The sequence below is a fragment of the Protobothrops mucrosquamatus genome, unplaced genomic scaffold, assembly GCF_001527695.2.
Source record: "Protobothrops mucrosquamatus isolate PMUCROS unplaced genomic scaffold, P.Mucros_1.0 scaffold_217, whole genome shotgun sequence".
Taxonomy (NCBI): domain Eukaryota; kingdom Metazoa; phylum Chordata; class Lepidosauria; order Squamata; family Viperidae; genus Protobothrops; species Protobothrops mucrosquamatus.
The window spans coordinates 714,866-737,045 of NW_015386293.1; the positions used below are offsets into that span (position 1 = coordinate 714,866).

Sequence of the window (22,180 nt, forward strand, 5' to 3'; positions counted from 1 at the left end):
GATGCTCCAGGTACGGCCCTCTCCCCTTCCCTTCCGTTCCCTGCGGCGCGGCGGCGGCGGCAGGAACACGCTGGGCGGCTGCGGCGGCGGCAATGAGCTGGGCGGCGGTGGTGGCGGGAACGAGCCGGGCGGCTGCAGCGGTGGCAGGAACACGCTGGGTGGCGGCGGCGGCTGAAAAATGTGTGCTGAAAAATGCCCCCTCGGCTTATACGCGAGTCACCATTTTTCCCCAGTTCTTTGTGGCAAAATTAGGTGCCTCGGCTTATATTCGGGTCGACTTATACTCGAGTATATACGGTAATTCATAATTTGCTATTCATATAGTCCTGCAGTTGCAACAGTAATAGAACCTGCCATTATAGTTGATAGTTGAGAGGGCCGTTAAGTGAACGTCATTGATGTATCGTTCATTTTATAGGTTCTATTATTGTACTTTTGTTCTATTTACACTCCTTTCATTTGTTTCTTTTTATTATTGTAAATCACCTAGACTAGTCCCACAGTGAGATAGCTGGCAAATAAATTTAACAAATAAATTGAATAAACCACTTATCTTAATGAGCTATTCCTGCTCTCCCCAATGCATTCCTTAAATAAATACACAGGTCATTAAGTGGAGCATGAGTTGCCTCAAGGGTTGGGGAGACTCTAACCTGCCTCAGACCTCCCAAGGCCAACTCCCACCCCTTGAGATATCTCATGCTCCTCTTCCCTCCCCTTGGAGGTCCCCATAGCCACTTGGGTCTCCTTCCCAATCCCATTACAATCATACACTTAGCTTTTCGAAGATCTCTAGAGCTTAGGAGGTCAGGGTAGGGAAGGAGGGACAGGCCACTCTGTTGCTGTACCATATGGCACAATCCCACTAGCAGCCACAGTTTTCTGAGTGAAAAATAACACTGGTGAAGCTCTTGGTTTTCCTTTCATCTACCAATGCTAGATGCTAACCTAAGTTCCCCCAGCATTAGTTAGATGCTAGCCTTAGATGCTAGCCTAAGCTCCCCCAGTATTACCTACGCTAGCTTTACACTAGCACAGCTACTGCTAGAGGAGCTGCTAGGGTAGAGAAGGAAGGCACTCCGTTGCTGGGCCACATTGCACAATCCCACAAATGGCCGTTCTTTTCTGAGTGAAAAATACCCTGGTGAAGCTTTCGGTTTTACTTTCATCACTGCAAGCTAGCCTTAGCTATCCCAACATTAATAATGAAAGAAGGATTTCTTCTCCTCACTAGGGCTAGGCTTAGCTTCCTCAGCTGTAGCTGTACTAGTTTTATGCTAAGTCTAGCCCTAGCAAAAAGAATCCTCCTGGTTTTCCTTTCATTGTTAAAACTGGGAAGCTAAGGCTAGCCCTAGAGAGAAGGAATCCTCCCTGGTTTCCTTTCATTGCTAGAGGCTAGCCTTAGCTTCCCCAGCGTTAGTGATGAAACCTGGGAGGATTCCTTCTCCTTGCTAGAGTTAGCCTTAGCTTCCCAGTTTTAACAATGAAAGGAAAACCAGGAGGATTCTTTTTGCTAGGGCTAGACTTAGCATAAAACTAGTACAGCTAAAGCTGAGGAAGCTAAGCCTCGCCCTAGTGAGGAGAAGAAATCCTTCTTTCATTATTAATGCTGGGATAGCTAAGGCTAGCTTGCAGTGATGAAAGTAAAACCGAAAGCTTCACCAGGGTTTTTTTTTCACTCAGAAAAGAACGGCCACTTGTGGGATTGTGCCATGGGGCCCAGCAACGGAGTGCCTTCCTTCTCTACCCCAACCTCAGTTATGGAGATCTTCAAAAGTTGAGTGACCGATGATGGGAGAAGTGGGGGGTAGGAGCAGCGTGTGCTGGTAGGGTTGCAGAGCAGACTCAGTGCCTCTGGGGACCCGGTTGGGCAGGATGGGCAGAAATAAGTGGTGGGCGTGGTTGGTGGTAAAGAGTGAACAATTGCAGGACTGCTGCAATGGACGTAAATTCAGGACTGGGTTGTAAGCACTTTAAAGGTGTCTGTCATAACTTTGAAGGGTCGCTAAGTGACCTGTCGTAAATCAAGGACTACTTGTATCCAGAATAATTACTTAATGATTTCTGTGAATAGATTTTGCAGATATAGTACCCATACACACACCTACACAAACATACATATATATATTCGTATTGAAATGATTGTCATACTGTTTGCTTTTTCTGTATCATATATGAAACTTAAGGTATCAGAGGGCAAATGCATACAATATTTTGTTGACTGCAGTAGTAGTTCTTGGTCTGAAGAAATTGAAACTGTATACAGGTAGTCTTTGACTTACAACAGTTCATTTAGTGACTGTTCAAAGTGAAAAAAGTGACTTATGACCGTTTTTCACACTTATGACCCTTGCAGCATCCCCATGGTTATGACCCCATGACACTTGGCAACTGGTTTATATTTATGATGGTTGCAGTGTCATGGGGTCATGTGATCACCTTTTGCAACCTTCTGACAAGCAAAGTCAAAAGGGAAGCCAGATTCACTTAACAACTGTGTTACTAACTTAACAATGGCAGCGATTCACTTAACAACTGGCAAGAAAGGTTGTAAAATGGAGCAAAACTCACTTAACAATTGTCTCACTTTGCAACAGAAATTTTGGGCTCAATTGTAGTCGTAGGTCGAGGACTATCTGTATGTGGCTGTGTCTCACCTTCAAAGTAATAATAGGAGTAGCAATTTTTCCTAATGTTCAATAAGAAAAATTGTATGGTTTCATTTGTGATGCACTTATTGCCTGCAAAGGATCATTACAATATTTGAGTTTTGAATGATTCAGTGCTTATTGGTATACTCAAATTCTTCTTGGAACATAGGAAATATTTAAGATTACTCCACAGTAAATATATTTTATTTCATGAAAAATAATGTGGAACTGGTTGGATTTAATAGAAACGCTTCCTGTTGGACTATGGAACAAAAAACATAAATTATAGCTGTTTGTTAACCATACATTTTTCTCTTCAGTGTTGTGACAGATGACAGTTCAGATAATTTATTGACCCTAGAGAGTCATTTGTAATTTATGTAAACTATGGCAACTGGCTCAGAACACAAATCTCCTTGTAACAAGCTTTTAATATATATATATATATATATGTATTTTCCTTCTTTGTCAAGGGTCGTAGTGGATTTGCTGAGAAGAATGCAACTTGTGGCCGAATGGTTTGTGATGTAGAAATTTCAGCAAAAGAGTTGATTCATTGTAAAAGTTACCATTTGTCTGAACTTGTCAGTCAGATTTTAAAAACAGAAAGAGTAACGATTCCAGCTGAAGAAATCCGAAATATGTACAGGTATGAGTCTGGATCAGACCTGGGCATTTTACAGCCCACAGGCCACATCTGGCCCTTTGGCTGTCTCTGTACGGATCTGTTCTGTCCCCGTCTGACACACACACCCAAACAGCCAGCCGAGGGTTAAATAACTTCTCCACACTCCACACTACAGATAAGAAACTTGGCAGCAGCTCCGTAGCTGCCTGCCAAGGACTTTTACTCAGAGAACAAAAAACAATACACACAGTTTGAAATTAAGTCCACAGCAAACTACTTCGCCAGAGATTTAGCTTTGTCCGTCACAGAGTCCAAATGGCCACCACCTCCATTTTATAGCCTGTGGGGTGTGGTCCAGTGACTCAGCTTAATCTCTGGCACGGCTCCTTTTCTGCTGCGCACGCTTGTCGCGCCTACGCTGGCGTGGATCCAGCCACAACGTATCTTCATCACTATCCGAAACACCTGGCTCCTGGCCAATCTCAGAAACACCTGGCTCCTGGCCAATCTCAGAACCACCTGGCTCCTGGTCAATCTCTTCTCCGTCGGGAGACACCTGAGGCATTGCCAAAGAGGAGGGTCCTGGAGAGGGAGGCCTGGCCATCTCCTCCTTCATGTTCGGAGCCTTCTTCCTCCGATAAGAGGGGCTCACAAGACGGAGCCACAACAGGATCCCAGGGTGGCAGTACCTTTCCTCTACAACAATCCCAGTTTCTCATGTGGCCCCTTGGGAAAATTAATTACTCACCCCTGGTATGGATATTCATCATAAAATCACCCAGCTGTGAGCAGTGGATAAAACAATGATTGGCTCAAAAGGCAAAGCCACAAGCATTAGCAGACATGAGGAACCTTCTAAGAGATGTTCTGACTTTTGTAGCAGTTTCCCTGTGGTATTTGAATGTCTTAAGAGCAGGGGTGTCAAACTGCCGGCCCACGGGCCGGATGCATCATGGCAAAATTGTGCTCACCCCCATTGCCGGCAATGGAAAAAAAGTCACGATATGTCACGACACCTCATGTGACGTTGCAAGTTTGACACCCCTGGTGTCAAAGGAAAAGAGAAAAACTGACTGGAGGTAGTAACTTTTTGATTGCCCATTAATGTCATTGGAGGCAGGTTTAAAGCTATATCAGTCTGTGTGAGGATAGTCCTGAGGGGAGTGGTTACTGGAGGAGAATGGTAAATTACTCAGAATTGGGATATCTTCCTGAAAAATAACTCTACACACTTCCATAAAACTTGACAATAGCTTCCATTGGTTCAAAAGAGCCTTTTTAAAATTCTTGTTTCTTGGCAGTAGGAATATCTACTAGCACTAATAAAAGTCTTAGATAAAAGTAAGAAGAAGATCCCTTATGAACTTTTTGCTGAAAAAAAATGCACTTGCGTTTTATGGATTTGATTATTAGGAAGGGTAGATTATGGAAAGAAGGAAACTTTGATGTAACCTTAAAGAAAGTATAAAATATAAGTGTATTATATTGGAAATCACTTTATTTATGTTTTGCTTTTTTCTTGTTTTCTATCTCTTTTTTCTTTATTTTTTTCAGTTTTCTATTACTTTTCTTTGTTTTTCTTAACATTAACTTAAAATTTGTATTCTTTTGTTGTAAAACATATATAAAAAAGTAAGCAGAAGATCTTTGTGTCTTGATTATGTTCAAGTTTATGTTAGGGAGATAGTAATACTTTTATGCAGATAATTTTACAGACAGTTTCTGAATAATGTTTTCCTTGTTTAGGGGTTCTCTTAGTTCTCCTAAATTAAGAGAAGTAACTATTCCTTCAGGTGGCTGAAAGTGATATTAATTTTTTTAAAACTGGGCTTTCATTAGATTTTAAGCAGCAATTTAGGTTTATGTATATTCACAAAAAATATGTGGGAATTTATTAAAATTGCCTCTGTCTCTCTGTCCTCCCCCCCCCTTTATTGTAGTGATTCTCATCATTTACTTCACATGCTAGAAGAAACATGGATTGATTCTAAGTATATTTTACAAATTATGTGTGAACTGAATGTTCTTCCGCTAGCCTTACAAATTACAAATATTGCTGGCAATGTTATGGTAAGCCTTTTGTTTTTTAATTATTCAGTCATCTCAATTATAATTCAGTTGGATGTACAGTCTCATTTATGAAAAGTAGTTTATTTTTAGTAGGATAGATACAAATGAATTAGAATAGCTTGGGCATTACAGTGCATTTCTGACACTAAAGGAATTTTTTTAATGTAGGATGGTTGACTGAGCCAGATTAAGTTAATATGTTTGTTATTTTCTTTGTTTTGCTGAAAAGAATAGAAACAAAATGGCAAGTTAGATATTTGAAATACAGATGAAATAATACCATTTTTGACATTTTAACCTGTGTTTTAAGTTATTCCACGTGGCTCTTTTTATTTTTTTATTTTTTTCAGTCCAGGACACTGATGGGTGGACGAGCTGAGCGCAATGAATACTTGCTTCTTCATGCATTTTATGAAAAAGATTTTATTGTGCCTGATAAACAGCTGTTTAAAAAGCAGAAGCATGTAAGTATTGTTTCTAGATGGTTTTCATTTGCTGAAAGCTAATCAGATGTTCTTGATAATTTAGTCAATTAATAAGTATTAGTTCAGACTCAGTCTTGAACATTGGTACTCACTTGTTTGAGCTCATCATATTTTGGCTACCACTACAGTTTACTGTATCATCTTTCCTGAACCATTTAATTAATGACTTTGGTGTGGAATTGTAGGAAGCCAGGGTTTCTAGAATTTTTAAAATAGTCTGAATATGTTAATCGATTCCATTTTATCATATAGACCTTTATTAGCGAAACAATCTTCTTTTAAAAATATTTCTTTGAATGTATTTAGCTAGAATTAGAGTTTACATTTTGTCCTGTTCTTATGTCTCATAAGTTGGAAGAAGATGAAGATTTGGAAAATGATCAGAATAAATCAAAGATAGGACGAAAAAAGGCAGCATATTCTGGAGGTTTAGTTTTGGAACCAAAAGTTGGTAAGTTTGAGCATTACATCATGCATAGTTTTATATTACACATATGTTATATTTATTTAATAATATATATTAGGATGTTTACAGTGGTTGATTATATCTTTCAGTGTATTAGTGTTTATGTATGCACAATTCCCCATTCTGAAGAACCCGAAAGCTGTATCTTTGAGATGAAGAAATTACAATCTTTCAAATAGTGAAATACAAATAGTGAATTGGCACTTTTATTGCTTCATATGTAGAGGTTGGTATGCAACCACTGAAAATAGATTATTTTAACTGTTGCTTAAATATGGGTATATAGGTAAAGTCTGCTTTACCTACCTTTTTTTTTTTTTTTTACTAAAGCAGGCGTATCCAATTTGGCCCAGGGGTCGCATGCGACCCTGGGTAACTAGTAATGTGGCACTATAAAATTGTAAACTTTTAACATTATTATGTGATTATATATTTTATATGTGGCCAAAGACCACATATATCAGGGGTGTCAAACTGCCGGCCCATGGGCCGGATGCGTCATGCCAAAACCGCGCCCACCCCATTGCTGGCAATGGAAAAGTTGCGATACGTCGCGACACGTCATGTGACGTTGCGAGTTTGACACCCCTGACATATATGAAGAATTCCTCTTCACTCAATGTGGCTCAGGCAAGCCAAAAGAGTGAACACCCATGCTTTGAAGAATCTTAATAAAATTAACAGAGCAGAGTACAGCAAGAAATTTTATTATTGGACATTTCTGTAGAGTTACATATTATAATAGAAATTTGTCTTCTTGTTTTAGGTTTTTATGACAAGTTCATTTTGCTTCTTGACTTCAATAGTTTATACCCTTCAATTATCCAAGAGTTTAACATCTGTTTTACAACAGTTCACAGAATGTCGTTCAGTGTGCACAAAAAGACAGAGGTGTGTGCTTAATATATTTTAATTGGTGATGGTAAAATAAATGATATGAGATCAAGAATGCATTGATCTCCCATTTATTATTGTGTATGGTACTAATAATTATTAAAGTCTCCTTTTTCTCATTTTAATATTCATCTTTATATTCTATATTTCTGGGTGTAAAAATGTTGTTTCCATATTTTCAATATTGATGTCTTTATGACTGATATTCCTGTATTTTCAGTTGTATTTCTCTAATTTTCTTTCAATTTCCCTACATTGCCCACTTTCCTTTAGCCTGTTTCAGTTTTTCTTCAGTAACATTACGTTTTCTCTGACAACTTTATTTTTTAACACTTTTTTCACAAATTCTGCAGGTTCCTTAGAAACAATTGCTTTTATTTCATTCATTACTTCCTTACATTTTTCTTCTCCCTCCTATTTTTCTTTCACTTTCTTGGTTTTTTGAAGGTATGGTAAAGTGATAATTTTCCCTGTAGGTGATCCTACATTCGTTATGGCTTTTTCAATGTTAAGATTAGCTATTCTGCAGCAGGGATGGTGTAGAGTCCACAGAATGGGTTAATTCAGTCTTCCTGCTCAGCAGACTAAGACAAAAAAACTTTGCCACGCCTCTCTCTGGGTGTGTCTTCCCAGTTTTTTGTCTTAGTCTAGAGCTCAGCACACGTTTTTTTGCAAGGCTCCTTAGCTAGGCCAAATTAAATTTGTTATTCTCTTCAATTGAATATAATTAAGATTGAAATTTCCAAATTTTCTTTTCAATAATTGGCTATTTCCAAAAAATTTTTTATTAGGTGAGACAAGGATTCTGCCTTGTCTCCCTGCTGCCCCTCGGGGCTCGAAGGTGGGAGGCTGCAAGCTCCGTTCGAGGGAGAGTCGAACGGCAAGCCTCCGCGATCCCGAAGCTCGGCTGAGCTGAGGAGATCGAATTACAGGAGAACTCCGGAGCTTATTGCTTCGGAGAGAGAGCGTTTCCCCCGGTCTCCGGATTGCTGAACCAGCTACGCCTTCAGCAGCAGGCTTCTTGGAACGTTCCTTGCCTCCAACCTCTCTTCGGATCGCAGCGGCTGCTGTGATCCCAAACGCAAGTTTTGGGGAAAAGGGGGGGAGAATTAAGGCTTTTCCTTCCCTCTCTTATCCTTGCCCAGAACTCTTGCAAAGGGTCTTCAAGCTTCCCTCGATCCTATTTTGACGACGCTGAATCTCACGGCCGCCATTTTGACCGCGTGCTTTTAGCGAGGGCGCTCCTTTGCTGGGCCACGTGGCGGACGCCATTTTGAAGGCCGGATTTCACTGCTTACTCCCTTATCTACAAGGGGGATTGCACATAGGGTCACGTGAGGGAAGTTTTTTTGCAGGCCTTATTCTAAAGAATAATATTAAAATCCTTCTTCCTCTCTCCTTATTAAAACAAGGGGTTATTTACAAGGGCTTCCTGGCTAGGCCATTTTGAAGGCCAAATCGGTTTCTACTGTATCATTGCATTGCCTGAGTGCCTTGGTCTGTGAGCAGGCCTGTGCGGGGGGAAAAAGTATTTGTCACAGTTACCGCAGGTGCTGTGCACTTATTTTCTACTTTTCTGATTGGGACTTAACTGCATTGAAATACTCAAGGTGTATTTTCTGATTTTATTTTTAAGAGAGAGGAGGGAAGTGATCCCTGTTTGACCACCTGTTTCACTTAGTTGTGACCTTTAGTCACAGGCCTGTACAGGCAGTATTAGAACGCTGTCTGGCTGCTCTTGCCATTGTTAGCTGTTCAGAGCGAGGATCGGTTTTCCATCTCTGGCTGCGTGATCTGCGTGTTAATTTTCCCCCACCTCTGGGTACGACTGCCTAGGAGTACCCAGACTACAATGGCAGACAGTTCCTCGCCCCAGGCAATTCAGACCAGTGTCCCCCCTGCGCAAACAAAACGCAGATCAGAGGAAGTAGCAGTGGAGGGGAAAAAGAAAAAAGCTAAAACCAAACATTTAATTACAAAGGAAGTGTCTAAAACAGCCGAGCGAGAGGCCTCGAGGAGGCACCTAGCATTGGAAAGAGAATTCTCTAAGGCGCAGAGGCTGAGGTCCACTGGGGCTGAATTGGTTTCCCCCTCCCCATTGGATGCTCCTTCGCTAGAGCCTCATTTTGCATCATCACAGGATGATCCACTATCTCTGTCTCCTCAGGGGGAAACTGAGCAGGTTGGTCCTCATCATTCCTCCTCCTCTTCTCTGTCCCAGCAAGCACCAGTGAGCAGACGTGTCCCAACTGGGGTTGGGGCCAGCTCCAGGGATCAAGAGGAAATGTGGTCCCAGAGTCAATTCCAGGCCTTTATGCATCATGCATTCAAGCAGTTTATGGCATCTGCCGGCCGAGACCAGGAATAGTCACATTCCTTCCCTACGACACCCGCTCCACCCCCCCAGGAGGGGCAGTATACAGGGCCTCGTTCTGATGTTTCAGAGACTTCATCGCAAGTAGGGGAGGGGGGATCATTCGACATAGAGGCAACTGACAACATATTGTCAGAGGATGAGGAACCAGCTCCTGAGCAGGTGACATCCTCGGGTCTATTTGATCCTTTCATATTCCGGTCCATCCTATTAAAGGCCATAGCCACGGTTAAACTCACCTCGGCTCACGAGGAGACACCTTCTACCTCCTCTAATCAAGAGACCAGCCCTCTGTTTGCAGAAAGGGTCAAGGAGGAGCCTCAGATCCCATGTCCTTCGGTGTTTAGGACCTTGGTGGAAAAGCAGTGGTCGTCACTAGATTCCACGCCTTCTCCAAGTAGTCTGAATAAAAAGCTCTATAACGTTTCCTCTTCCTTTGCATCTCTTTTAGAAGTCCCAACTGTGGATGCCCCGTTGGCTTCTTTGTTCTCCAACACTGCTGTTCCAGGGGACATGGCAGAGTTCTTAAAGGCGGAGGACAAAAGGTTTGAGTTCTCATGCCGCAGGGCTCACCAATCTTCGGCTTGGGCAATAAGGGCAGCCACCTCATCCTCCTTCTTCGCTCGTGCTGCGATCATGTGGCTACAGGATCTTCAGGCCCTCATTCCACCAGATCAGGTCAGAGCTCACCAAACTCTAGGCAAGATTATAGCTGCTTCAGAGTACATTGCTGATGCTTCTCTGCATTCGGCCAGATGCTCGGCCCGTTCAGTTGCTGCCACGGTGGCGTCACGCAGACTTCTCTGGTTGAAACAGTGGCGCACGGATCTAAAGGCAAAATGGCGCCTGTCTACTTCCAGGTACAGTGGAACACATTTATTCGGCGCGGTGCTTGACCCTCCTGTCATTGAGGGCAAGGACAAGCGAAAAATCTTGGTCCACCCATCCAAGAAGTTGGATAGGCGTCCCCAACTCGGTTACCGTAGGTCATCCTTTCGCTCCGGTGACTCTTGGGAGTGGAGGCAGCCCTTTCGGGCAGGGCAGTCCTGGGATTGGCCCAGAGGCTCACGGTCCTATCTTCCTAGGCAGGATCGCCAACAGGACCGCCAAGGTGGTGGAGCCAGGGGTCAGTTCCAAAACAAGCGTCCCTTCAGGGGCTCAGGCGGCCGGCCATATAGACGGTCCAAGTGACGCCAAGGGGGTTTGCCCCATTGGGGGTCGTCTGGCTCTGTTTTACGACGTCTGGGAGGGCACTACCACGGACGCCTGGGTCAGGGAGACCATAAGACACGGTCTCTCACTAGAGTTTCAATCTTTACCCCCAGATCGTTTCATACAGTGCCCGGTTTCAAACAATTCTTCAAAGGCTTGTTTAGTGTCAACAGCAATTGCCCACCTATTAGACATCAGGGCCATAGAAAGGGTCCCTCCAGACCAGATAGGAACCGGATTTTATTCCATAGTGTTTGTGGTCCCCAAGGGGTCTAAATCGCTTCCTTATCTACAAGAAATTCAAAATGCAGACCCTAAAGTCCATCCTGGCAAGCATCAGAAAAGGGGACTTCCTCTCCTCCATCGACCTGACGGAGGCCTATCTTCACATTCCAATCCTACAGGAACACCGCAGATTTCTGCGGTTTGCCTACGCACACCGGCATTACCAGTATCGGGCCCTCCCCTTCGGTCTCTCCTCAGCCCCCAGGGTCTTCACAAAGATCTTGGCCGTACTGGCGGCTCATCTAAGGATGAGGCCAGTGCGAGTACAGTGTTACCTGGACGACATACTCGTGCAGTCCAGATCCCTCCGCTCAGCCCAGTCAGATCTGGAAATCACAATCCGGACTCTTCAGGATCACGGTTTTTCCGTAAATTTCAAGAAGAGTCACACGACTCCAACAAGACGGCTTATCCATCTAGGAGCGCTGATAGACTCAGATCTCTGCGAAGTTTATCTCTCCTCAGAGCGCCAGCTCAGCATTCGGATGCTGGCTCGGCAAGTCCGAAGGGAAAAATGGGTGTCCCTGGTCCGACTTTCACAACTCCTGGGGAAGATGGTATCTTGCCTGGGCATCGTTCCGTGGGCCAGGCTTCACTCCAGGAGCCTCCAGTGGTTCCTCCTCCCCTTTCAGAGACGCAACATCAGTGCATCCAAAACGAAGGTCAGGGTTCCACACCTAACACGGGTTTCACTGCTTTGGTGGACTTCATCCGCCCTATCCAGGGGTACTCTTTTCAAGGAACCGACCAGGATCACCCTGACCACAGACGCCAGTCTGTTCGGTTGGGGGGCACATCTTCACAATCACTTGGCACAGGGTCGGTGGTCCAGGTCAGACCTGGTCCACAACATCAACTGGCTGGAGCTCAGGGCCATTCACCTGGCCCTTCAGGAGTTCTCACCCCTCGTCACGGGGAAGCATGTGCTGGTCCTGACGGACAACATTACGGCCAAGGCTCACATAAACAAACAGGGAGGGACCCACTCTTGGTCCCTCATGCAGGAAGCCATGGCATTGGGACTTTGGGCGGAGTCCACTCTGAAATCCATAAGAGCGGAACACATTTCGGGGGAGGAAAATCGACAGGCGGACTCCCTGAGCAGGGCCACCATAGATCATTCGGAGTGGAAACTAGATCCACTCTTGTTCAGGGAGGCAGCCCACAGGTTCGGACAACCAGTCCTAGACCTCTTTGCCTCCCCGGCCAATGCTCAGATCCCAAGGTTTTTTTCCAGATTCCTGTCAGAGCGGGAGGAAGGGACGGACGCCCTCCGGAGCGTATGGCCCAGGAGCGTGCTCTATGCCTTCCCTCCTCTTCCACTGCTCCAAGCGACTATTCGCAAACTCCTACAAGAGCGAGTGGAGCTAATCTTAATTGCTCCATTTTGGCCGCGTCAGCCGTGGTTTGCAGATCTGGTGGACCTGTCACTCTCGCCACCGTGGAGAATCCCTCCGGACCGAATAGCTCTCAGTCAAGGGAACCTCCAACATCCGGATCCTCAGTGGCTCCAACTAGCTGCTTGGCACTTGAGTGGGAAGGTCTAACTAGGTTAGCATATTCCCCTGGGGTAATATCTGTTATCCAGGCCTCAAGGCGCCCATCAACCAACAGGATCTACGATGCCACTTGGAGAAATTTCTGCTCCTGGTGCAGGCTACAGAATCTCTCGCCGCTGTCTGTTACTATCCCACACATATTAGAATATTTACTTGAGGGACTAAATAGGGGCCTGTCAGTTAGCACAATACGTAGACAGGTAGCGGCGTTGTCGACAGTTCTCACTTGCGAGAACCATGATTCACTGTCTCACCACCCAGCGGTTGGTGCTTTCCTTAAGGGCGCTGCTAACACAGGTCCTCCTACGATCCATCGTTACCCGTCCTGGGATTTGACCATGGTACTACAAGCGTTAACTTCTTCTCCCTTTGAACCTTTAGGTTCATGTTCCCTACACTTCCTCACCTTGAAGGTTGCTTTTTTGGTGGCTATTACATGAGCCAGGAGGATTTCAGAGCTGGCTACTCTATCTGTCAGGAAGGATCTCTGTATGTTCCATGAGGACAGGGTGGTCCTCAGGTTGGATCCTACATTTATTCCTAAGGTTAATACTGGTTTTCATCGTTCTCAAGACCTGGTACTCCCCAACTTCTGTCACAACCCTTCTCATCGTCTGGAGAGAGGGTGGCACACTTTGGACGTGCGCAGGGCTCTGCGTCACTATCTTAAACGTACCTCGGCCTTCCGCAAATCGGAGGCCTTATTCATCTCTTTCCATCCTTCTACGATGGGGAGGAAGGTTTCTTCTTCCACCATCGGACGGTGGATTAGGGCCTGTATCACGAAGGCGTACGTTTCGCAGTCCCTTCCAGTTCCTTCTCAGGTCACGGCTCATTCTACGCGCAGCGCTGTGGTCTCTGCAGCCTGGTCTACCCAGGCCTCGCTTGAAGAGATTTGCAGGGCGGCGACTTGGTCGTCCCCCTCTTCATTAAACATTATAGGATTGATAGGTTTGCTGCTGCGGATGCGGCCTTTGGGCGGCGGGTTCTGCAGCAAGTCGTTGATCCTCATGATAAGCAAGCCTAGACTTCCCTCCCTTCAGGGACATGAGCGGCTTTGGTATGTCCCATTCTGTGGACTCTACACCATCCCTGCTGCAGAAAGGGGCGTTGTCTTACCTGAACGCCTTTTCTCAGCAGGATGGTGTAGAGTCCATATCCCCCCCTGTATCTTTTTGGTCTAGGCATGAGGTTTTTTGCCCTTTTTTCTTTGAACTTTGGTTTGGAGCCTTGCGTCTGGATTCTTCGCCTCGACATGTACCAAAAACTGGGAAGACACACCCAGAGAGAGGCGTGGCAAAGTTTTTTTGTCTTAGTCTGCTGAGCAGGAAGACTGAATTAACCCATTCTGTGGACTCTACACCATCCTGCTGAGAAAAGGCGTTCAGGTAAGACAACGCCCCTTTTTCTGTGAATAAATATCTAAATCACTTAGTCACAAAGAGTTAATCTTAATCCATATCACCAATTAAATAAAAATAATCTGAAAATTTTAAGAACATATTTATAGAAAAAAAATATTTGATCATTAGCAACAGAATTTATTTAGGTAAGGTTATTTTATTAACGGTGGATTAAATTTGCACAAAATAGTCCTGTGCTTAAGTGTCCTGAACTACAAATGTTACAAGCTTGAAATAGCTGTTCCGAGTACTCTGAGCAATGGCACCAAAGCATGTATTTTGGAGTTTTTTCCAAGGCTCTGGACAAAATGCAGCTTTTTCTTCTATTTCTTTTTATGTGTTCTGACCTTGCTCAGTTGGCTTTAAAAAAAAAATCCTATAAGATGTGAAAAGCTGAACAGTAATGAGACAATAAAAAGTTCAAAAAGTTCCATTGCTGCTACTGTTAGTAGAAGGGAAGAAGGTAGGTGGGATGAACGAGGAGAAAAAAGGAGGAAAAGGTTTTGTAAGGAGAAAAAGAAACAATTGCATCTCTTTGACATGGTACCAAATCTACAAGAGATATAGCAATTTGCGAGTTACTATTCCAGATTTTATAATTAACAAACAACTGATCTGGGAAAGATTGAAGAATGTTTTAAAAAAATACAGAACAATTAAAAGAATTTCTTAATCTACAATTGTAGATGAGAAAAACTGTCAATTAAAACCTGAAGTTTAATTAAGTGCCAGGATCTTATGGTACTTCTGCAATATATTATATGACATTTCAAGAAATTTTGGCTAAACCTTTAAATCAGGTAATGAATGAAATTCAGAAGGATGAAGAACTTCCCACAGAAATTGAATTATGTTGATTTAGAAAGATTTGACTCCTCCAAATAATCAAAATAGGTATTTTTTTGGCAAACCTACATTGTAAGGTCTTTACTGCAAAACACTCAAAGAGAATAAATGACTTTTTAATAAAATTGATATATCTTGACCAGATCAGATTTATTTCCAAAAGATGGATGAGATACAATATTAATTATATTCTGCTGTTGACAAAATTTTTTTTAAAAAAACAACAACACAAAAGAGGCCATTATTTTTCTTGATGTGAAAAACACTTTTGGCAATTTGGTATCAAAATTTTTTATTAGTTTATCAGAATATAAAATACAAAGGAAAATGAAAATAACAGGAAACTAGTGGAGGGGAAAAGGGAAAAGGAGAAAGTGTGAGATAGAAGGGGAAAAAGAAAAAAAAACTGTTGACTTTCAACTCTTTTTAGCACAGTAGAAGAAAATAAACATTAATGGCCTCAACTATAATAATATATAATATTAATATATAATATACTGGACATTTCTATAACAACAAACCTATTTAATCAGTAAAACCAAAACCGGTTTTTTCTTTATACGTAATGCTTGAGTAATTACTAAAGCTTGTAAAATATTATTGAAAGTGTATTTGAAAGTATGCTAAGAGGAAGTTAAAAAAGATGTATTAGAATTTATTGATTTTACTAATATTTTTAAAGAAAGGTTTAGAGTTTTAAAATGGATGTAAAAAAGTTTTTTTCCCTTTAAGGTTAAAGAATCTGAAAGAGTATAGTGAATTTTGCTAATATAAATGATGATAGTCTATAAAGATTAATAAGTGCAAGCAGAAATATAAGTATATTATTTTCCACAAGAAAAAAAGTAGAGATGGTTAAATTGATAGCTTTATTCAAAGAAAAGTATATATCTAATTTTGTTTTTATTTGGAAAATACTTCTGGATTTTGTGCTTCTGATGGAATCATGAACTTGACAATTTGGAATGGTCTTTCATGCTTGCAGTTCTGAAAAAGATGAATTGCAACTCCAGTTTTTTTTTTACTTTATCTTACCTTGTCCCTTCAGTATAGTGCACTGTTGACATTAATTTTGATTTTTATTCTTATAAATGCTCTTTATCCAAGAAAACTTGTGAGATTTAAAGTATTTTGGTCATACTTATATGTCAAACTTATTATTTCACAGGATGGTGAACAAGAAGAAATTCCCGAATTACCTGATTCATCTCTAGAAATGGGAGTCTTGCCTAAAGAGATTAAGAAGCTTGTTGAGCGAAGGCGTCAAGTGAAACAGCTGATGAAACAACCAGGCTTACATCCTGACCTTTGCTTACAGGTATAAATCTCACTAATTTCATGGTACAACTTGTTTGAATGCTTGCTTTGAATACAGAGTGGGAATATTTGCTTTAAATATTATGTCTTGGTAATGAATATGTATTTTCTGAACCAAAGTTTATTGATATTAAAGTAAAAACTAGTAATTAAAAAGATTATTAATTTAATTGGACTGTCCGATTAAAACAAATGAGGCTTTTTATTCTTGATGAGTAGCTTCCTATTGATAAACTCTTATAAACTTTGATCAAGAGGGAAATAATGAGAAAATAAGAATACATGCTTGTTTTCTAAATAGAACTTCAAAATAAGCATTAGGGAATACCCTTTGCAGATTAATAAAGATATTTTTTTCGAATATATTTAGAACAATAACTTATATTCAGTAAAACTCCAATAATGTCTCTTTCTGACATCCATTAAATAATTTTAATATTTGTTACTTGCTCTTACAGATCTAAAGAATACAACTTAATTTTTTTTTATCAAAGAGAAATCATTTAGGCTTCAGTAGGCTTAAAGGGAACAAAATAAGTTTGTAGAGGACTTTAAGAAGACCTTTCAAAATAACCATTAGTTGAAAGAGTATTCTCTGACATCACATTTTAATCTCATGCAGTTAGTTATACAGAATTCTCATTTTAAATAGGAATATATCATTTTTAGTCCCCAATCTAGTATCTTCCAGATGCTTAACACTGCAATTCTTATTTTTCCTGTCAGCATTACTATGCTATGGAATTCCATATTTACAATCCCAACAAATCTGAAGAACACCAAGCTTGGACAGGTTGTTGTACATGATGCTTTGATCACATGAATAAAATTTTCAGCACTGTATTTTACAAACATACATATATAAACTCACACATTTACTTTACTTTACTTTACTTTACTTTACTTTACCTCACCTCACCTCACCTCACCTCACCTCACTTACTTTACTTCATCCATCCTATTTCTAAACCACCTACCTCCCTTCTCTGTGGATAATCATGGTTCTGATAAAGGAAAATATTTGTAGATCAGGGTTTTCTTGCAGATGTTTCATTACCCAAACTAGGTAACATCATCAGTGCAGTACCTAGTATTACTTAGTTTGGGTAATGTCTGAAAGAAAACAATCAAGCTCAGAGAGCAGCAAGGATACCTCAATTGTGATTCCATTTGCTTCTCAGAAAAATATCCAAGGATAAATAACAATATTAAAAGAAGCAAGAAAAAATATCCATTATAATGTCAATAAAATCATTTGTTGAGAATTTAGGTTTATATTTTGATTGCTTTTCAAGTCCTCCATTTTATACCATTTCAAATCTCTCTGTGAATACATAGCTGTAGAAAAAAAACATCCTCACTCTTAATGAAAGAAGATCTGATCAGGTTCAGAATAAAATTGACAGTATAAGGAACATAGAGTTTTTTAAAAGTTTAAGATACGGGATTTCCCCAGAAAGTACAGTGATGACATAATGGCATATAAAATTGACAACGGAAGAAAAACCAAAAATAGCTGGCAAGAGAGGAAGAATGGCTGTGAAGGGTGAAGCGAGAGTCTTTGTTTCTCATTCTGAATGGTTCCTTACCTACTTTACAATATGCAACTATTTGGAATGTCCACAGGGATGAGTGTCAAAATTGTCTAAAGACCAGATTGGGAGAAATGTAATATACTAACAATACTGGAGCAAATTTATTCCTGCCCTCCAAAACACCGCCAAAATTGGATCAGGAAAGATTAATTATATATGATCATTGACAGTGAAATGCTTGCAATATTTTAGTGTGAGATACAGAGAAAAACAAGCAAACAAAAAATAAGAGTTGATAGAGGCCTTCCTGCATAACAATATACAGGTAGTCCTCGACTTACGACCACAATTGAACCCAAAATATGTGTTGCTAAGTGAGACATGTGCTAAATGAATTTTGCCCCATTTTATGACCTTTTTGGCCACAGTTGTTAAGCGAATTGCTGCAGTTATTAAGTTAGCAACCTTCTCCTTGTCAGAAGGTCACAAAAGGTGATCATATGACCCTGGGACACTGCAACTATCTTAAATATGAGTCAGTTGCCAAGCATCTGAATTTTGATCATGTGAACATGGGGATGCTGCAACAGTCATAAGTGTAAAAAATGGTTGTAAGTCACTTTTTTTTAGTACTATTGTAACTTCGGTCACTGAATGGTTGTAAGTTAAGGACTACCTGTATTTGACCCTAATCTAAATGTAGTAAATATGTGGTACATATTTTTTTCTCTTAAAAACTAGCTTGCTTAGGCCAAGGATATTTAAAACAAAAACAAAAACTGAAAAATAGGCAGTAAAAATTACCTACTGGGTTTAAATGTTGTACTGTTTTATTAAAGTGCTGCTGACTTTCTTGAATGTCAAATGTATAAAAACAGGATGGAAATGACATTTAAAAAATTTAAAATATAGTTCTATCTTCTCTGGGATGCTCTTCCGTATTAGCTTGCTAATTACTTTAACCAGCTAAAAGAAGAAAATATTTTTTAACTGATTATGATAGTTGTTTGTTTTTTTCAGTATGATATCAGGCAGAAGGCTCTGAAGCTTACAGCTAATAGTATGTATGGATGCCTGGGATTTTCCTACAGTAGATTTTATGCAAAACCCCTTGCTGCTTTGGTGACTTTCAAAGGTAGAGAGGTAAGTCAGCAATGATCAGTACTGTGATTATTTTGTGGGTGGTAGTGGTGGATAGGATGGTAGATTTATCTATTTTTCTCTATTTTTTTTCTTCAGTTATTCAGTTATTGCCTACTCACCAAACACACCTGGGTGACTATTAACGATTAATAAACTATGATAAAAGAAAAATAAATAAAACACAGAGCACCAGAAACAGCTCTCATACTGTTTTAGTACTTTTGGGAAGAATAAGATCTTCAAGGCCTCCCTAAAAGCTGGCAGGATTGTAGAACTGTGAGCAATAAAACTGGTGGCAGGCCTCCAAATATTAAGTAATATCGATTTGAAAATCTTTTTTATCAATTCAATTTGAATTAATTTTATATTCCTGTAAATTAAGAAATAGGCAAAATTTGTTGCAGAAGGATTTCGTGAGAATATGTGACAAAAATATAAAATGCTACTTATTTGGTATTAAGGCTAGCAAAAAAATATTGCTGTTTACTGTAGTTTAAGAATGGGCTTGAGCAGTGAAACTGTTTGATGTGAAATTCTGAATGACAAAAGGAAGTATTTCACCAGTATACTATATAATTAACAAATGACATTTTCTGTTATCTGATATGGCAGACCACTAATCTAAATACATTAGGACTAGAGCAAAGATTGTAGTTAAGAACAACAGCCTTAAAATTTTTCTATAGCCATGGTATCTTCTAGACCAGAGGTGTCAAACTGCTGGCCTGCGGGCCGGATGCGTCATGCCGAAACCACGCCTACCCCATTCCAGTCCTAGAGTACAGTAAATGGCTGTCACATCATTAACTAGGTATTAATCCTCTCAGAAAAGAATGTAGAGTTCTGACTCCTTATGGATTTATGTTTTATTTGTTTGTTTGACTAGAAAAGTGGGCTAGGAGAGGGTTTAGCCCTCTTCATCCAATGTGATAGCTCTGTCCTCAATCAACTTGTTTTTTGTTTAATTAAAACAAAACAGAAAGTTCAAAGATTGTTGGAGTGCTGGGGAGGAACAATGAATTATTATTGGAACAATTTTTTCATTAAAAAAATTAAGAGACAGATTTGACATCAGAACTTAACAAAAAGAGAAAGTAGTCTCAGAACATTTCAGGAATAATCTATGGCAAACTCAACATAACTTCTTTAGAAAAAGGGACTTTTAACTATTCAGTGGTCTCTTCCATCAGAACATATGATGTCATGTATTTTTATAGAGGGAGTAAATAAATATTTCTGAATACAAAATTCTAAGTCAAGCACTGTCTTACTCAAGAGTAACTGCTTCAGTTCTCTAAAAACCAACTGAACCTTCTTTTTTAAATATATTGTTTATAATATTTATAGTAGATCTGATTAACATTAGTCATATTTTAGTTCAAGTTTTTTAGACCAAAATGGAAACTTTTTTGAATTTGTATTTTGGAGCATTTAATTGATTAATTGATTTCTGTGCATTGAACTTATTTCTAATAATGGCACATCATTTGGTTTTGTCAAGAATGCTAAGTAAGTATTTTAATAAATGACATTTTAGCCATAGGAAGTGGATATAAGAAGAAATGCTTATTTCTCAGATGGAGCCTGACTAGGATAAACAGTGTTCTCAAATATATTACTGATAAGGGTGGAACTTATTAAGTTTGTGGATATTTGTAAGGAGGTATCAGTACAACCTTGACTTGCTTTACAAAGCATATGTAAACTATAACTGACATTTAATTTTGTAGAAAATAATAGCTTAATAGATCTAGTGAAACTAGATTATTTAAATATATGTAATTATTAATTATAATTATTATATAATATCATTGCCATCAGGAATTTTTTCTGAGCTTAATGCTGAGTTTTCTTTATTTTTTCTTTTCTATTTTTTGAAATGTTTTCTGCTGCAAAAAATGAAAAATATAAATAATCATAATATAAATTAATCAAATAGACAATGTATATTGTAGATATTAACAGAAAATCTCAAAATGGTAATTTGATAGTAGTATAATAATCACTTTTTCACTAGATGGCGATAGAGTTCTTGTGTTCATTAAAAAATTAAAGATACTATAAAAGTTTACTTTAAATTATATTTAATTTTAAACATTTGTGCAGATTCACACTTTTCCTGCATAATTGTGGAGTAACTATAAAAATAAACAGTATTATTTTTTAATTCAGTGGAAGACAACTTGGTAAATTCAACTAATAGATTAAAGAAACATAAGAACTGTGAGAATCTTATTTTTCACATATTAATATTTTAGATAATTTTGATGTTTAGTTCTCTGAAATAGCAGAAGTTCTATATATTTCTAGCTGGTATCATTTGTGACTCTAGGGAGCATTCAGTTTCCTAAGGCCGAGTATTCAGTCATAGAAATGGATAAAAAATGACTGACAATACTTCGTTATGAAAACTAATTCCACAGAGTTTTGCAAAATATGGAGTCATTTGAAATAAAGCTTCTTACTTTTGGTGAGCTGCTGTTTATATATTTGGTGCCGCACATTTAGATTTTTCCAACTGACGCTTTAAGAGTATTAAGTAATATACTTGTTTTACTTAAATCCTACCATTTAATAGCATGAGCTGTGGTTTCTTTGATATATATTGAATATCCAGAGGATTTGAATACAGCATTTAAAAAACTACAACATCTACCTGGTAAGAATAAACATATTAAGACACTTTCTATTCAGAATCACCCTATTATAGGATGCATCCAGTGGTGGGATTCAGCCAGTTCACACCACTTCGGCAGAACCGGTAGCTAATTTTTTGTTGCCCAGGCCCAGAATGGACTTCCAGAAGTGGCATCCACACAGAGAATCGGTTGTTCACATATTTGAATCCCACCACTGGATACATCCCAGCTGGAGAAGGAATGGAGGGTTTATTTCTGTTACTTGTGATTCTTAACAGGTTTTCCTTAAATTAAGGCCTGTCCAAATTAAAGATACAATTTTAACTAAAACTGACATCTGGAAAGGGTTAGAATAAGGCTCTAGTCATTATTTACTGCCTGCAATGTTGAAGAAGAGGCAGAATATCAGAAGGTGAGGTACTATTTTCATCCAATTCTGGTCAAATTGGGAAGATGCCATTATCTGGCACTTTCCTGTGCCTCAGATAGACGGTGTGGAGTCCCTCCTTGTGAAATGGGGGCAAGGGGTTCAAGTGGGCTTGTTGATTATATACCTGGCTCCCTGCTATGTATCAACGGCCCTGCCTGAGCTGGCTGACGTGATAGCCGGGGTGGCGGTTGGAACCCCCAGACTTATGGTCTTGGGGGATTTCAACCTTCCATCAGCGGGCGA

At 40.0% G+C, this 22,180-nt stretch overlaps 2 protein-coding genes across 2 annotated transcripts in view; both read left to right on the plus strand.

Moving 5' to 3' along the window:
* The window catches only part of LOC107298323 (DNA polymerase alpha catalytic subunit), a 14,827-nt gene extending 11,596 nt beyond the window's left edge, over window positions 1-3,231 (plus strand). The window contains exons 6-7 of the mRNA XM_015827699.1: window positions 3,125-3,169; window positions 3,217-3,231. Coding sequence (XP_015683185.1) covers window positions 3,125-3,169; window positions 3,217-3,231 — 60 coding nt within the window. The remainder of the gene's footprint in view (window positions 1-3,124; window positions 3,170-3,216) is intronic.
* A 2,098-nt stretch (window positions 3,232-5,329) lies between these two features.
* LOC107298334 (DNA polymerase alpha catalytic subunit) overlaps window positions 5,330-22,180 on the plus strand; it is a 47,117-nt gene continuing 30,266 nt past the window's right edge. Inside the window, exons 1-6 of the mRNA XM_015827712.1 lie at window positions 5,330-5,349; window positions 5,700-5,813; window positions 6,186-6,285; window positions 7,067-7,191; window positions 16,042-16,191; window positions 18,746-18,868. Of these exons, the coding sequence (XP_015683198.1) occupies window positions 5,347-5,349; window positions 5,700-5,813; window positions 6,186-6,285; window positions 7,067-7,191; window positions 16,042-16,191; window positions 18,746-18,868 (615 nt within the window). The 5' untranslated portion in view covers window positions 5,330-5,346. The remainder of the gene's footprint in view (window positions 5,350-5,699; window positions 5,814-6,185; window positions 6,286-7,066; window positions 7,192-16,041; window positions 16,192-18,745; window positions 18,869-22,180) is intronic.